The 18,131-nt window shown below is 36.9% G+C and overlaps 1 protein-coding gene and 1 pseudogene across 9 annotated transcripts in view; both read right to left on the bottom strand.

The window, feature by feature from the left end:
• AFG2A (AFG2 AAA ATPase homolog A) overlaps positions 1-18,131 on the bottom strand; it is a 389,011-nt gene that overhangs the window by 280,899 nt on the left and 89,981 nt on the right. For 8 of the 9 annotated variants that reach the window (XR_010156686.1, XM_063809825.1, XM_063809827.1 and 5 more), the window contains exon 11: positions 4,058-4,267. The exons of the other annotated variant lie outside the window; for it this stretch is intronic. Coding sequence is in view for 7 of the 8 variants with exons in the window: in XM_063809825.1 (XP_063665895.1) it covers positions 4,058-4,267 (210 nt within the window). In the remaining variant the exon portion in view is untranslated. The remainder of the gene's footprint in view (positions 1-4,057; positions 4,268-18,131) is intronic. 9 annotated transcript variants of the gene reach the window in all.
• On the bottom strand, positions 6,869-8,764 carry LOC107974397 (coilin-like; annotated as a pseudogene).

The raw sequence follows: 18,131 nt of genomic DNA, 5'->3' as shown, positions 1-18,131 counted from the left end.
TTCCAGCCTGGGCGACAGAGTGAGACTTCGTCTCAGAGAAAAAAAAAAAAAGTTTAAAATTCGAAGTATAATTTCCACAGAGTGCATATCACTTTCACACCATTGTAAAGTCGAAAACTTAAGTAAATCCATCTTAAATTGGGGAGCACCTGTACTCTGAATTGTGCACTACTTTGAATAAACCACAGGTTTTTCTGGAAATGAAATCTATTTTATACAATTCCTCTCTGAGACAAGTATAGAGAAGAAAATTTCCCAAAAAGTCAAGGATATACTAAGCTCATTACATTCCTGTATTCACCAGAATAATTATTTGCTGAAAATCCCTGTCAAAGACCTAACCACATTTCTTGCAGAATTAGTGACAGTTCTTCATATAGTAAAGCAATGCAGCTATCCCAGGGCAATTAATCTATTGTAGCACTCCAGACAAAAGCAAGAGAGAAGCAGAAAGGAAATTTCAACTGGAAAGTATTTTACGTAACTGGCCCAGATAACAAACTAAACTTACACAGTATGTCAAATGTCACAATCTACACAAAAACACATACATATGCCAGAGGGCATTAAAAGCCCACACAAGTCAAGGTGAAGTCTCCACCCTCAGTACAGTATGTATCTTTTAATCCCTGTTCAGAAAAGATGCATAGAGGAAGCTAAAAGGTTCTTTCATAAACTTAGTGGAAGAAGTGTAAGTCTATCAAAATATCTTGAAGATTAAAAGTAGTAACTACCATTGTGAAAAGTGACAGGGAGTTTTTCCTTTCAATCTGTTTAAAATACTTGTGTTTCCTAACTGGCTAGAGAATTCTAGTGTATGTCTACTTTTTCTGATCACTTTCAAAATGTGTAAGATTTGTTATTTCAAAATTTCAAACTAACTTTTAACACTTAAATCTTGTAGAAAACAAATATATAGGTTGAAACCAAACATGTGGGTTGAACAAAAGTTGCCAAGTTTTTTAAACAGGAAGTTAAAATTAAAGAGAACAGGACCAGGTGCAGTGACTCACGCCTGTAATCCTAGCACTTTGGGAGGGTGAGGCGGGCAAATTGCCTGAGCTCAGGAGTTCGAGACCCGCCTGCGCAACATGGTGAAACCCTGTCTCTACTAAAAATACAAAAAATTAGCTGGGCGTTGGGGTGCTTGCCTGTTATCCCAGCTACTCGGGAGGCTGAGGCACAAGAATCTCTTGAACCTGGGAGGTGGGGACTACGGTGAGCTGAGATCGTGCCACTGCACTCCAGCCTGGGCGATAGAACAAGACTCTGTCTCAAAAAAAAAGAGAACAGAGTATGAATTCCCAACTTCTTTGGCTCCATTTTCTCATACATAAGCTGTATGGTATTGTTACTTTAAAACTTTCCTCACAAACACTGAATAGATGAAAATAAAAGGACCAATGAAAATGCTAGTAGAAGGCAAATTATTTTCATATTCCCAACTTTGTATTTAAAAAAATTTTAAACCTATAGGAGAGTTGAACGAATAGTACATGTTGAGTATCCCTAAATCTAAAAATCCAAAATGCTCCAAAATTCAAAACGTTTTGAGCTCCAACATGACACTCAAAGAAAATGCCCACTTTAGCATTTTAGATTTCAAATTTTCAGATTAGGGATGCTCAACTGGGAAGTATAATGCAAATATTTCAAAATGCAAAAAAAATCAAAATCTAAACACTTCAGGTCCAAAGCATTTTGATAAGGGATATTCAATTTGAAAAATAAAAACCCATCATTCATTAAGTATATCCTCCATACAGATTCAAAAATTGAATAATACTGTCGAACTACACTAAATTCTAAACTGAATAAAAATCCACACTAAATCAAAATTAGTAACTAGGACATGTAATAATCTCTCAGTTATGAACTCAATTGATTAAGATAATTTGTTAACATCATGTGGCTTTTCTGTCTGTGACCTAAAAATCTAATGAAAAAGCTCAAATAAATGAATGTGTGCCTGGTTATTTTATATAGCAGTGTACAAAGTCAAACCTTTCAAAGAATCATTTACAATTTCCTCATAGTGAAAAAAAGACTAAAAATGAAATTGTTTAAGGTTATGAAATGTTTATGTTCAAAAAAGATAATAAATATATTTCTAAGTAATTCTAGGATAGTCCAGAAAGCAGTCTTAGTAGTATCTAAAATTATTACCTTGGATCACAGAAAAAGTAAGATACTAGTTTGTAAGAAAATAAGTGTGCTCTTAAGAGTTAAGTCGAAAACTTATCTGATGAGGACTTCGCTCACAGGTTCTTAAATAAATTTTAGATTTCCAGTAGACAAGAAAAATTCTAATACTATGAATATACAATTGTAGAATATACAAGGTAAGAACAGAAAAAATGGAGATGAGAGTAAAAAGACTAGAAAATGCCAGTAAACACAGCCATCCCCATTACCACATGATAAAAGGACAAGGACCAAGGAGAAATCAAGATGTCCTGGGAAATGTCAAAATCACTCATTACTTCAACCCTTAAAACCGCAACCTTTGCTGTGTTGCAGCAGCTCACTCCTATAATCCCAGCAAAAACTTTGGGAGGGTAAGGTGGGAGGGCTGCTTGAGGCCAGGAGTTTGAGACCAGCCTGGGCAACACAGTGAGACCCTGTCTCTACAAAAATGTTAAAAAGTTAGCTGGTGTGATGGCTCATACCTGTAGTCCTAGCTGCTCAGGAGGCTGAGGCAGAAGGATAGCTTGAGCCCAGGAATTTGAGGTTACAGTGAGCTATAATCACACCACTATACTTCAGCCTGGGCCACAGAGTGAGACCATGTCTCAAAAAAATAACAAATAAACCTGAAACCTTTAAAAGTGTAGTTGTGATTCCCCATAAGTGATCATGCTGTAAATGGTCTCCTCCCCCATCTTTACTCTCCAATATCTTCCAGAAAATAAAAAATATGTTGAAGATATTGACTCTTAAAGAACAAACAGCTTAATCACACCTAAGTATCATTCTATAAAAATCTTAAGTAAAGCCAAAAGTTGACAAACTACTCTGAAGTTTTGTGCTTTCAAACTGCCAATGATTTCAATGTTCTAAGACAGAAAATGCATTCTGGGCCGGGCGCAGTGGTTCACGCCTGTAATCCCAGCACTTTGGGAGGCCGAGGCAGGCGGATCATGAGGTCAGGAGATCAAGACCACGGTGAAACCTGTCTCTACTAAAAATACAAAAAATTTGCCAGGCACCTGTAGTCTCCGCTACTCGGGAGGCTGAGGCAGGAGAATGGCGTGAACCTGGGAGGCGGAGCTTGCAGTGAGCCAAGATCACGCTAAAGAAAATGCATTCTGTTATGTAAAAAATTCCCTGGTAATATCAAAACAGATGATCATGTGCCTTTTCTGAAATGAATTGATAGTTAATCTAATTAGGTATATGTTTTTGTGATACAGTCCACAGAAATGGATTTACAGTTTTATATGTGTGGATTAAGTATCTGGATATATCATAATGTTACATAAAATTAATATCTGGTCCTAAAGTAAGTGTACAACTACATATCATGAAAGATTATCTATCCCAGTTAATCGGGGCGAAGCAATGAACAAATAAAATGTATGTGTGGTTCAGAATAAAGACAATGCACATATACTTTCTGAATGGAAAAGTATTTTTAAAGAATTTAGTGTACCATAACAAGTGTCTTGTTCATTTGAAAATTCTAGGTATGTAAATATTGAATTCACTGTCATGTTTATCTTTAAGTCCTGGTTAAGCAAAAGTCTATAATTAAAAATGTAGAAACAAACAAACAAAAAGATTAGCTTCTGTTACACATGGATATAAGAAATACCAGAATCAAGAAACTAAATAAAGCAGTCTTCCCAATATCTACCATGATTTGCTGATTACATGCACGAATTTATTTCTTATCACTCATCTCCCTATATTATATTGCCATCAACATCAAATAAAAAAAAAAAAGAATCACTGCTCCTTAAGATGCCTTTATTCGTTCTCCTAAAGGTAGGAGTTAAGAGGATTGGGGTTGGGGGAGGCCAAGAGAGAGTAGCGATGAAAAAATTTAACATCCTACCTTTATAGCTAGAAAATTCAGTCCACTCTCATTGGCCAAAGCCTTTGCTATCATTGTTTTAGAGCACCCAGGTGGCCCATAGAGAAGAACCCCTTTAGGTGGCTGAATACCCATTCGAATGAAAGACTCTGGATGTTTTAAGGGCCATTCCACAGCCTGTTCCAACTTCAGTTTGATACTTTCCAGTCCTCCTATATCTGACCAGGATACCTGAAAAATAGAACATTTTCCAAACGTAAGTTTTGCCAGGACAAACAGAGAACTAAAAAAAATAAAAAACATATCATTAACAGAAGAACTGCAAAAAAGAATAGAACCATTTAAGAATCAGGAAAATCCTTTAAAAAATTCCAAGAATAACAAGAAGTAAATTAGGAGTACATAAAATGTGAACTGCATATTGTAAAAATACTAAAAAAAAAAAAATTCTGCTTGTAAGTCTCATATAAATAACTGTTTAAATGATTGAACATATCGTAAAATCTAACCTTCTAGAAAGATTTAGAAGTTACGTTTCATCTGTCTGAAAGTGGTTTGAGGCAAGTCATCCAAGGTCTCATCTATATATCTAATTTCTTATACCTCTTCTTTAGCAAAAATACTTCCAAGCATATTTTTGTAGATCTTTATAGAACACACAATCATTTTTATCTTTAGCATATAAAGTATCCCCAAGGTTTTATTTTTCTCAACTAAGAAATACCCCCAGAACAAGACAGCTCTTTATATGTCTTAAGAATATACGTGTACCAGAAAACGTACACAAGAAATAGAATAATGAGACAGGAATCCATGCGTTAAAGAACTGACTATAACAACCAGTAACCATGAACAACCACAGTTCAACAGAAAGGATACTAAGTACAATAACAAACTGAAAAGGCCTTTGGGAGTTCCCAGGAAGAAAAGACTACTTCTAGCTGGAAGACAAACCTAAAAGCCAACTCTCGAAGCATAGATGAGATTTGGAAATGCAAGAACAGGGAAATGGCTAGGTACAGGCCAAAAAGTGACAGAAAGCTCAGAAGGAAAGAAGTATAAAAAGGAAAAGAGAAAAAATATTTGAGGGAGGGAAATAAAGAAAAGTTGAAGTCATAGCATAGGGCCCTAAAGACCAGAGGAAGGAATTCAAGAGAATTCTTTGTACATTCTTGGAAGTCTTTGAAGTTTTTTAATCTAGAAAGCAATATGGTCTGAAATGTCCTTCTGGAAGATTTCTCTGACAAGATTCATCAGAGAGATCAATTAATGACATAAATATCAGAAAAAAAAACACACCTTGAGCTAGAGTAAACACATGCAGATACTGAAAACTCACTGGAAGGATACTTCAGAGCTATAATTGTGGGTTCTGGGAGTAGAAAAAGAAACAGGAAAAACTTAAAGCTACATTTGGAGAGGGGTGGTGAAACAAAATGGAATCAAGGGTAATATTCAGGATTCAGACTCGGACAAATGAGTAATTAAAAGTTACATGAAAAGAAATAAGGGAACATGTTTGGGAACTAAGGAATATGATGCATAAGGTGTCAACTGGGACTTGAATATAGTAGAAAAATATGGACTATGTGATGACTAACCAATCTATATGAATGGAAAGATTGGGGTCTGAGTGATGCATTCTCTATCCTTAATTTCTTTACAAGTATGTATAGACCCCATGTTGTAACGAATACTCCACCATAAATATAAATCCTTAACAAAAGTATTTCTTAGAGCACGTAAGGTCTCACACATAAAGTATATTACTCATATTGCTTTATGACATAAGTACAGTACAAATTTAAAAAACCACTTTCACACTCTTCAAAATACCGCAGAAATCAACTCAATTCTGTTGTACAAATAATCCATAAAACTTAAGCTAAACCAAGCCTGGCCAACCTTCAGTCCAACACAAATTGGTAAAGTCTGTTAAAATATTATGAGATTTTTTTGCAATTTTTTTTAGCTCATCACCTATCGTTCGTGTTAGTATATTTTTTTTAGTTCTATGATTTTATTTAAAAATGTGTACAGCTGAAGGAGGGATCTGATCTTTTGTTAAAAGAAACCAATTTTCACAGTGTATATATTTGGTCACTTAAGCTTTGTAGTGAATAATAACAGAAAAGGAAGTTTCTGTTCAAATCCTCACTCCAGCACACTCAGCCAGGTGCTTGGCAAGATGACACATTTCCTGGTCTGAGGCTCACAGCCAACCCTCTCACCCAAGTGGAACACCAATTCTCCTCCAGACAGACAGACAGACAGACAGACACACACACAGACACACACACACACACACACATACACGAGGTCTTATTTTTACTGCTCTACACAGGGCCCTGAGAATCCTTAATTTTAAAGTTGGGAAAAACGTGAAAGGATTCCTTAACTCATTGTCTGTGACAAATCCAACTACCTTTTAACTCTAAACAATTGCCAAGTATAAAATACTTGAAATTTACGAGATGCTCCATGTAATGGGACAACTCAAATGCTATAAAATTAGGTCAAGTAACATGCTTTAATATTTTTAAATGTTACTTAAAACTTAATGAGACAAGATATGCAGCACATTCTTGGTATTATAAACTCCTACTGACAACTGCTGCTTGATGGTCAAAAACTTTTTAAAAAGAGAAGAAACCATACGTATTGGTATACAACAACGTTTGCAGGGAATGTCATGTTTTACATTTTGTTAACTGAAATTGAACCTGACAAAAAAACCAAAGGTCTACAAAACCGACACCCATGTCATTTTAAATGATGAGGTAGATTGTTTCCTATGCAGTAAAGTGAAGATAACAAAAAAACCCATACAACTTTCAAATCCTCTTAAAAAAAAAAGTTCAAGTTATAGTCACTTTCACAAACAAGACATTCATAAACTATAAGATGGAGCAGTCATATTCAGACAGGTTCTGTACTTGATGTGTTAATCGGAGATTCAATAATCAGTCTTGGATCAATCAACTCTCCCCAAAATACAGTGATCTTGCTCTCCTGCATCACAGCATACTCCACTACCTCGGTTCCATTTTCAATGTGATAAACCAAATCAAATTTCCCAGGTTCTCTCAAGGCAGGTAAGGATGAAAGAATTTCTGTATCTACTTGCTGTGTCTCTGGATTGTGGCTTAATATTTTTCCTTGTAATCACAGACATCAGGAGAGTGTAACTGGATGTTAGTTCCAAAGATTAAATGCAATCTTTTCTCCAACTTGAGGGGCAGCTGTTAACAGCGGTAACAGACCATACAGTCCTTCTAGTGTGTCTCTACCAGATTCTGGAAAACAGTAGATGAATTTGTTACCACTTTATTTAATTGCTGTTGTCTCTGGTTGTCAGTGCTTCTATTTACAACACAGGAAACAGGATGCCCTTGTCCTCGACCTCTCCCCCGCATGCCCCGTCCCCTAGCTCCCTTCCAAGAAAAAAGGTTCTCTCCTCTACCCCATCCTCTTTCTAAACTGGGGAGAGACACACTGGGAGAAGGACCAGGAGCCTGTCTGCCACCATTTAACCCAGAACGCTTCCATCCAGTAGCACCTGCAATCTGTGATGACAGCCCAGGGCCTGGACAACCTCTTCCTGCAAAAAGGCCTACTGTCTTTTAGAAACCCACAGCACACTCCGGGGTGCTCGATGACATCAAGCATTCACCTCTGACTCTGAACCAGAATCTGAACTAGAAGATGATGTTCCAGAGGTCTTGCCCTTGCTGGGGGTTAAGGCTAAAGCCAGGTTTTGTAGCCAGTTTGTCTGCAGTTGTACTTTTGGTAGAGGGTCCTTCCTTTGATTACTTAGTTGGTAATTTCTCTGAGGAATTTCTGGCCTCCAAAGTGACTTTGCTGGGACCATCATGATTGATTCATGACAAGACTCAGACTCCGAGGAGGAACTGGGCCTCTCGTTTGAGCAAACGCTTACACCACCTTTCCTTTTGGTTTTAACAAGGCTGTTTCTAGCAGAGCCTTTTGGAGAACTACATCTCTAACTGGCCCGGTCTTTTACTGCCTGTACTTTAGGTGACTTGGGATTCCTGGCCTTTTTTTCATATTCACATTTCTCCTTTTTCTTTGGTGATTTTTTTTTGGGGGGGTCTCTTCGTTATCATCACCCGTTGTGCCACAGGTTGCTTTATTTTTTCTTTCTTTCTTTTTTTTTTTTGGCTTATAGTCTGATCTGTGACCGCTTTTCGTTCTAGATCCAAGACCTTCTCATTATTGTTATTGTACTCTTGCTTCTTCCAATGCTTCTTTGAATAGTTGTAATCTGGGTTAGTTTCTTCATCCTCCTCTAACTTAAATGCCCACTTCTTTGCTTTTCTAAGTGATAAATGAGTACTGTCACCATTACTTATGACTACAGAATTCTCAGCAACTCCTCCCTCTTCTAATTTAACTCTGAGGCAGTCATTGTCTCTCATCAGGCATGCGCTCTCGGTGGGGGGCAGGAACCCCTGCTCCAGGTAGAGGCCTCGGAGGGCCCCCAGAACGGAAGCCAAATCGCTGGCGGATGAGACTAATGAGATCTGTGACAACTCGGCGCCTGTTCAAGTCAACCAGAAGCCAGGAAGGCCGTACAGTGCAGGGTAGCTGACAGTGGGTAATCATATTGAAGCTGTAGCCTAACCGGCTCGGAGGCTGCCATCTTGCTCGGAGCCCGTGTTAGTATATTTTATGTGTGGCCCAAGACGATAATTCTTCCAACGTGGACAAGAGAAGTCAGAAGATTGGACAACTCTGAGCAAGACTGAATTTATATGACTATCAAGGCCTGTGTGGAAAAGGTAAATAATTTATTAAAATGTGCAACTCTCAAGATGTTTTTGCATGCCAACTCTCCTAGTGACAATGGTGAAGAAAGAGTTAGAACGAAATATTATAGGTATAGGATACTCAGTTTCACTTCTGCATTTCATTACTAACTGGTGGAGGAATTTCCTTCTCTCAATTTAGGAATCTCCAATCATAATAAACATATATTCTACAGGCATTTCATTATTATTTTTTCTTTTTTATTTGAACTTTTATTTTAGATTCAAGGAGTACATATGCAGTTTGTTACACAAGTATATTGTGTGACGCTGAGGTTTGGATTACAGTTGAACCCCTCACCCAGGTAGTGATCATAGGACTTCATCAAAGAGTTCTGAAAGGAGTTTTAACCCTTTTTTTCCTTCCTTTTATTATTATTATTATTATTATTATTATACTTTAAGTTTTAGGGTACATGTGCACAATGTGCAGGTTAGTTACATATGTATACATGTGCCATGCTGGTATGCTGCACCCATTAACTCATCATTTAGCATTAGGTATATCTCCTAATGCTATCCCTCCCCCCTCCCCCCACCCCACAACAGTCCCCAGTGTGTGATGTTCCCCTTCCTGTGTCCATGTGTTCTCAGTGTTCAATTCCCATCTATGAGTGAGAACATGCGGTGTTTGGTTTTTTGTCCTTGAGATAGTTTACTGAGAATGATGATTTCCAATTTCATCCATGTCCCTACAAAGGACATGAACTCATCATTTTTTATGGCTGCATAGTATTCCATGGTGTATATGTGCCACATTTTCTTAATCCTGTCTATCATTGTTGGACATTTGGGTTGGTTCCAAGTCTTTGCTATTGTGAATAGTGCCGCAATAAACATACGTGTGCATGTGTCTTTATAGCAGCATGATTAATAGTCCTTTGGGTATATACCCAGTAATGGGATGGCTGGGTCAAATGGTATTTCTAGTTCTAGATCCCTGAGGAATCGCCACACTGACTTCCACAATGGTTGAACTAGTTTACAGTCCCACCAACAGTGTAAAAGTGTTCCTATTTCTCCACATCCTCTCCAGCACCTGTTGTTTCCTGACTTTTTAATGATTGCCATTCTAACTGGTGTGAGATGGTATTTCATTGTGGTTTTGATTTGCATTTCTCTGATGGCCAGTGATGATGAGCATTTTTTCATGTGTCTTTTGGCTGCATAAATGTCTTCTTTTGAGAAGTGTCTGGTCATATCCTTCGCCCACTTGTTGATGGGGTTGTTTTTTTCTTGTAAATTTGTTTGGGTTCATTGTAGATTCTGGATATTAGCCCTTTGTCAGATGAGTAGGTTGCGAAAATTTTCTCCCATTTTGTAGGTTGCCTGTTCATTCTGATGGTAGTTTCTTTTGCTGTGCAGAAGCTCTTTAGTTTAATTAGATCCCATTTGTCAATTTTGGCTTTTGTTGCCATTGCTTTCGGTGTTTTAGACATGAAGTCCTTGCCCATACCTATGTCCTGAATGGTAATGCCTAGGTTTTCTTCTAGGGTTTTTATGGTTTTAGGTCTAATGTTTAAGTCTTTAATCCATCTTGAATTAATTTTTGTATAAGGTGTAAGGAAGGGATCCAGTTTCAGCTTTCTACATATGGCTAGCCAGTTTTCCCAGCACCATTTATTAAATAAGGAATCCTTTCCCCATTGCTTGTTTTTCTCAGGTTTGTCAAAGATCAGATAGTTGTAGATATGCGGCATTATTTCTGAGGGCTCTGTTCTGTTCCATTGATCTATATCTCTGTTTTGGTACCAGTACCATGCTGTTTTGGTTACTGGCATTCCATTATTATAGAGGTCCCCTCTCCTGGGCTGTTTAGGACTGCTGACTATATTGAGACTTTGTACTACTGGCATTTAACAGAAAAGATTAAAATAAATTAAATGATCTGACTTATTTTGAAGACAGGAAGAAATATAAGAAAATGCTCAAAGAGGAACATTTCTTTGTGGGATAATCCCTCTGTGAGACACACTGAGAGAGCTTTTACTTATTATGGAAGTTCTCTAAAATGTAAATGAAACACATCAGTCAAGTGATTCTTATAGTCTATTAAGATCCATGTGTTGGTAGAAGGGCTATCATTAAAGAAGGAGTAGTGGGGTTTAAGAAGAGCAAGGAAGTAGACTTAATGGAAAGCAACACACAGTAACTGAAGTTCTATTTATATCTCAGATGGCAACAGTGAGCTATAAATTTAAGATTCTGGCTTCTTGGTGAAGACTGTTTGTCATGTAATTAGATATACCTTGTTGTCTTCCTAATAGGTAAGAATAAAAATCTTAAAAAGGGAAAAGGTAAAAAAAGAAAAAAAAAAGCTCAAAAGAGTCCATTTCAAAAATCATTAAAATTATTTTTTTAAAAAAAGCTTAAATAACTAGCTTGGGAAAGGTACCGTTACAAGTATGGAATATAAGAGGAAATGGATGATACAAAAAAGAAATGCAAAATCAAACTATGGGGGTAAAAAGCTCAACTCTCTACTAATCAAAGCCAAAACATCCAAATTAAAATAGTGAAAAGCTGTTTTCAGCTTATAAAATTAGCAAAGAGTAAAATATGGACTTCTCAAGGCCAGTGATAGACAATGAGTCAACACTGTCACACACTGGTAGAAGAAAAAAATCATAATGTTTATTAAATGTACTTGGCAACATATTTTAGAAGTTCATACATTTTACCTAGTAATATTACTTCCTAGACTATCCTCCCAAAACAGTTCAGGAAATACAAAAAGATTTCTTCTTCAAAGATTCATGGCACAACACTCTGTATGACAGAAAATAACCTAGAAACAACCTCAATGCTAAACATCAAACAACTATTAAATGAATTATAGAATACCTAAAGAATGGACAATCATATAGAAATTAAATAAATTTTAGAAGATATTTTATATTTTCTGAAAATTTATGTAATAAAAAAGCAGAATATAAAGATTTTAATACATTATAATCCCAATTAAAACACATACACACAGGTCAGGAGTTCAAGACCAGCCTGGCAAACGTGGTGAAACCCCATCTCTACTAAAAATACAAAAATTAGCCAGGCATACTGGCCGGCACCTGGAAACTCCGCTACTCGGGAGGCTGAGGCAAGGGAATCACTTGAACCAGGGAGGCGGAGGTTACACTGAGCCGAGATCGCGCCATTGAACTCCAGCCTGAACGCCAAGAGTGAAAGTCCGTCTCAAAAAAAAAAAAAAAAAAAACCACATACACATATATGTATTTTCAAAAATTGTTATTTTTAAAGTGATAGGAATACAAGCAATTTCTATATTATCCATAATAATTTTTGGTATTATGAAAATTTTCTACAGTGAAACTGCATTACTTTTATCATTTGACATACTCGTGTGTGTGTCTGTGTGCATGGGTGTGTGTGTGTTTGTGTGTGTATGTATATATAAAAGCATGAGGACAAGGAAGCAGACTAAGATCCTAGAAGCTGTGGTCAAGAAAAAAAGAAAAGCATGACGCAGATGGGGAGTTAAGAGGTTCAGCCAAAAACAAAAACAAAACAAAACAAAAAAAGCCTTGATGGGTGCCCAACGTTGTCAGGGAACCACCCATTCATCTGGTAGAACTAGGTGACAAAGTTAGAGAAATGACTGATTCACAAATCTAGGAAATTTTCTTAACCTAAGTTTCCTTTATTATTACAACTGTAATTCGTTTATTCTTTCCAACTATTGTACTGTGGTTAAAATTTACAACTGAAATAAATTCAATCAATTTTAAGAAATGTCTTCTATGTGCAGGATTTGTCCTAGAGACTGTAGGGGCACAAAGATGAGTGCAATAATGTCCAAAAAATCTGAAATCTAGAAAGAGAAATAAGAAAAGTATCCTAAAAGAGATAGTCTCTAAATATATAAAATATCTGTCTTTATACAAATTAATACAAAAGCTACTGAAAAACAGCTTTATAATTCTCAAATAAGACAGTGAAGACAGATTTGAAAATTGCATACATGTAAGATGTCAAGATTTTAGAATATAAAAATAGCAGCAATTCCCACCTTGTTGATTATGAGAATAGCAGATATAAGAAGTATAGCCTACAAGAAATTATAAAGAAGGATGTAAGAATTATCTGTATGCCAATACCTAAAAGTAACCCTTGTTAATATTTTGGTGTAGGACCTTCTAGCCTCTCCAAATGCAAACACACGTGTGTGCATGTGTATGTATGGTTTAACATATTCACAATTTTACATTCTGATTCTTTTTAACTTCATACTTTTTTGATATAGTAAATATCTTCTAAAATTTAGAACTTGGTAAAAAAAAAATGGTCTTGGGTTCAAATCTCAGACCCAGTACTTACTATGTGACTTTGGGTAATTTACTTCAACTCTCTAAACTTTTTCCTCTTCTATAATATGGGGATAATAAACCCTAAGGTCTCAGGATCACTGTGAGAATTAAACAGGAGAGCATATGTTAAATTAATTGTACTTTGCCTGGCATGTGGTAAATATTTAATAAATACTAGATACTTTATTTAAATGTCTGAGAGATGATTATAAAGTTTATATTCTGGAGGACTACTGAAAAAGATAAGCCATTAAATTATCTTCACTTTTTTTTTTGTTCTCATCACTTTAAACTAAAGGCAAACCAATTTTGCATTTTGATTTTAGTACCTGAAAGCCAAATAAATGATAAGTCTTTCTATGGCTATGATAATAATTCACAAATAAATATGAATCAGCTTAAAAAGCCTGGCCAACATGGCGAAACCCCATCTCTACTAAAAATACAAAAAAAAAAAATTAGCTGGGCGTGGTGGTGCATGCCAGTAATCCCAGCTACTCAAGAGGCTGAGGCAGGAGACTCGCTTGAACCTGGGAGGCGGAGTTGCAGTGAGCCAAGAGCATGCCACTACACTCTAGCCTGGGTGACACAGTGAGACTCTGTCTCAAAAAAAAAAAAGCTTATTATTACACAGAAGAGTTCTAAAGCATAGGAAGTCATGGGAAAAGTTAGTCTGTAGAGAAGGATAAACACTACCATGAAATCATAAAATCCTAGAACCAGAAGAGGAATTCAAAAGCTAGCTGTTTCACTATCCTACCTTCAGACAGCATATCATCTTTCAACACCTCTCATCTTTCAACAAATAGTACTTTACGCTTAAAATTGTTTTTAATTCTAGAACCTTCTTTTTAGTAACTTACAATATATCATAACTACCGTAAAATTATTCCTACAATATAGTCTAAATTATTTTTACAATATAACCTAAATCATTCCTGATAATATTTGCATCCGATCTTATTTTGCCCTAATGAAAACAGTGAACAGCTGCTCACATATGGCTTTATAACTTTTTGAATTAAAGTCAGAAGTGCAAGAACAGCTGTCAAACAAGCACAGAGCAGTGAGATAAATTTCCCAAGGAACATGTCCCTGACAAACATCCTATAGTTAGTTCTTCCTAGCCAAACACCCCAAAACAAAATAAAACAACAACAACAAAAATTCAAACTATACACCCATAGAAGCCAAGGAACTTGATGATCAGGTTAAAAATAAATAGAAAAAAATACTTTTATGGACAAATTCCAAGACAGCAAAATAAAAATTAATGAACTGAGCTATAGACATTAGAAAAATTACTATGAGAAAGGAATTCCGTAGCTCCAGGGGGACTGACAACGTTTTTATACATCTATGAGTCAAGATCCTCTTGCTTGCTGGGTGCCAAGTTTTTTACCACCAGGGACAAAAATTCTTTTCAAAGTATTATTTTAGAGAAAATGCCATGACATTTTGTTTTTTCATGCTAACAACTCCCAGTGTAAGGACAAGAAGTCAGGCAGTCGCAATTGGGCTGGCACCTGTTCCAAATTCTTTGTGGGGTCATACACTAACTTTTCAGCATGTTCAAAAGACACATATTTTGTTTAGAAATCATAAATGTACCAAATTACTAAAGATATTACATATTGCAGGAAAAAAAAGGTTGAGAAAACCAACCTCCAAGGTCAAGAACAATTATAAATTTCCAAATGCTTCTTTAATACAGATAAAGCAAGATTAGGAAGCAGTAACTGTTAAAATGTGTTCTTAGATCTAAATGAAAACAAGTAAAAGCCATTAGTTGTATATAGTGAAAAGCAAAAAAAAAAAATTTCCCATGCTGTAAAGACATTCTATGAAGATTAAAAAAAAAAAAAAAAAGAAGTCAAAAGTTCCAGTTTCACTATGCTGCCATAAGGCAACTATAGACTCTCTCCCGTTGATTAAAAAGAAAAATGTCAGACCAAATGCAAAAATCACTCGAGGACTCTGAAAAGCAATGAAAAGCAGACAGATTGTGCAGACAAGTAAAAATGTGAAGAAGTGCTATGCACAGGGTGAGTGGGAAGGGCTGAGTATTCAAAGAGGTCTTTGCTTCTCTTTTCTCCCAGCCTTTCCCCTCTTTCTGTTTTATTTCCATTTTCCATAAGCAAGCTTAGGTTGAAAACATCTAACAATTTCACAGATGGGAGTACAGAAAGCTAAAAAACTAGATTAGAAAGAATATAAGAAACTATACACCAAAACTGGGCCACTAATTGCTCTTGATTTGTTGGGATTTGTTGCTCTTTAGTAAATAACATTGAGAACCTCACTAAACATATAATAGCTAAGAGGGCCAGATGTTCATAGATGTCATATTTAATAAGTAAAGACATTAAGATGGGAATTAGTCAAGTTTAAAAAATATAGGTATCTGAAAAAAACATGAAAAATATTATCAACTTAAAGGTAATTTTTTTCCAAACTGTATAGATTTCAATAATCAGTTTAATGGTTATATTAAAATCTTAGCTCAATTTCTAAAATATAATTACATTACAATCACACTTAGCACTGTCCTCAGATCTGGCTATGCATGAAGTCAAACCTTATAAATATAATAAATTATCCAAGTAACTTCCCTTAGATTACAAAAATGTATGTCTTAATTCACCTTAAAAATGGTTAACCATTTACACAATGAGCTTTTAAAAAACTACCTACTTTTGTCAGATGAACAAGTATAAGAAAAAAAAACTCATAAAAAATGGAAATTTAAAAAAGTAACAAAAATTAAGACTCAGATATGACAACAGCATAAAACTCACCTACAAAATTCTTCATACATCATTAAAATATTTTGCTTTTTCTAATTTACCAAATTCCTTGAATAACTTCCCTATAATCACCAGCAAATGCTTTGAATATTTAAGAAAACTGCTTAGTAACTCCTGCAGTTCTTACCATGGCATAGCAGAACTGGGAAAGATAAAGGAATATGGATAATATAGAAACTAAAAACAAGGAAACTAAAAACAGAGGGAAGACAGAGGGGATTCTACTGATTGACCCCCAAGCCCAGGAGCTAAGTATATGTTTAACAAGCTTCTTAAGTGAATTTTAAGTCAATCATATGGAATACTACATAACCAAATGCCCCAAAACTAGAAGAAATCATTTTTAATAGTAAAAATGTTTAAATGAGTTTTGATTACTTTTCTTGATAATTTGAGGCATGAGTAATTAATAACTAAACTATTTTTTCTATATGTGTGTATGACTAGGACCTTCCTAACATAGTACCTTCTATATTACATATGTTTGGTGCTTGGTAAAGAAATAAATTAATAGGCAGACATGTATTTCTCTTGTATTATCTTACAAGTAAAACAACAGAAGGGGTAAAAGTGACAGAGGGACAAGCTGGTAGGAGGTTAAGATGGGCAATATAGAAAAAAGTTGGAGATTTGCTGCACCTACCAACCCATCATCTAGGTTTTAAGCCCCACATGCATTAGGTATTTGTCCTAATGCTCTCCCTTCCCTTGCCCCCAAACCCCGACAGGCCCTGGTGTGTGATGTTCCCCTCCCTGTGTCCATGTGTTCTCATTGTTCAACTCCCACTTATGAGTGAGAACATGCAGTGTTTGGTTTTCTGTTCCTGTGTTAGTTTGCTGAGAACCTGCACATTCTGTACACGTATCCTGGAACTTAAAGTAAAATAAAAATAAAAATAAAGAAAAAAGTTGGAGAGTTAGTATTAAACCCATAGATGTGGTCAGATGAAAAAGGTTACCAATTGTCAGGCCTCTGAGCCCAAGCTAAGCCATCATATCCCCTGTGACCTGCACCTATATATACATCCAGATGGCCTGAAGTAACTGAAGAATCACAAAAGAAGTGAAAATGGCCTGTTTCTGCCTTAACTGATGACATTACCTTGTGAAATTCCTTCTCCTGGTTCATCCTGGCTCAAAAGCTCCCCCGCTGAGCACCTTGTGACCCCTCCACCCCTGCCAGCCAGAGAACAACCCCCTTTGACTATAATTTTCCTTTACCTACCCAAATCCTATAAAACGGCCCCACCCCTATCTCCCTTTGCTGACTCTCTTTTCGGACTCAGCCCGCCGACACCCAGGTGAAATAAACAGCCTTTTTGCTCACACAAAGCCTGTTTGGTGGTGTCTTCACACAGACACAAGTGAAATTTGGTGCCGTGACTCGGATAGGGGGACCTGCCTTGGGAGATCAATCCGCTATTCTCCTGCTCTTTGCTCCATGAGAAAGATCCACCTATGACCTCTGGTCCTCAGACTAACCAGCCCAAGGAACATCTCACCAATTTTAAAGCCAGTAAGCGGCCTCTTTACTCTCTTCTCCAACCTCTCTCACTAACCCTCAATCTCTTTCTCCTTTCAATCTTGGTGCCACACTTCAGTCTCGCCCTTCTCTTAATTTCAGTTCCTTTCCTTTTCTGGTAGAGACAAAGGAGATGTGTTTTATCCAGGGACCGAAAACTCCAGCGCCGGTCACAGACTTGAGAAGACAGTCTTCCCTTGGTGTTTAATCACTGCGGGGATGCCTGCCTGATTATTCACCCACATTTCACTGGTGTCTGATCACCGCAGGGACGCCTGCCTTGGTCATTCACCCACATTCCCTTGGTGGCAAGTCAATTGTGGGGACACCTGCTTTGGCTGCTCACCCACCCCTTCTCTCTGTGTCTCTCCCCACCCCTTCTCCATTTTCCTGGGAGGCAAGCATCCCCCACCCCTTCTCTCCGTGTCTCTACCCTTCCTTCTCTCCACTTTCCTGGGGGGCAAGCACCCCATACCCCTTCTCCACTTTCCTGGGGGACAAGCACCCCCACCCCTTCTCTCTGTGTCTCTACCCCTTTTCCACTTTCCTAGGAGGCAAGCACCTCCCACCCTTTCTCCACTTTCCTGGGGGATAAGCGTCCCCCACCCCTTC

The sequence above is a fragment of the Pan troglodytes genome, chromosome 3, assembly GCF_028858775.2.
Source record: "Pan troglodytes isolate AG18354 chromosome 3, NHGRI_mPanTro3-v2.0_pri, whole genome shotgun sequence".
NCBI lineage: Eukaryota > Metazoa > Chordata > Mammalia > Primates > Hominidae > Pan > Pan troglodytes.
Note: the sequence above shows the minus strand (reverse complement) of the source record. Positions and strands in the feature narration are given on the sequence as shown.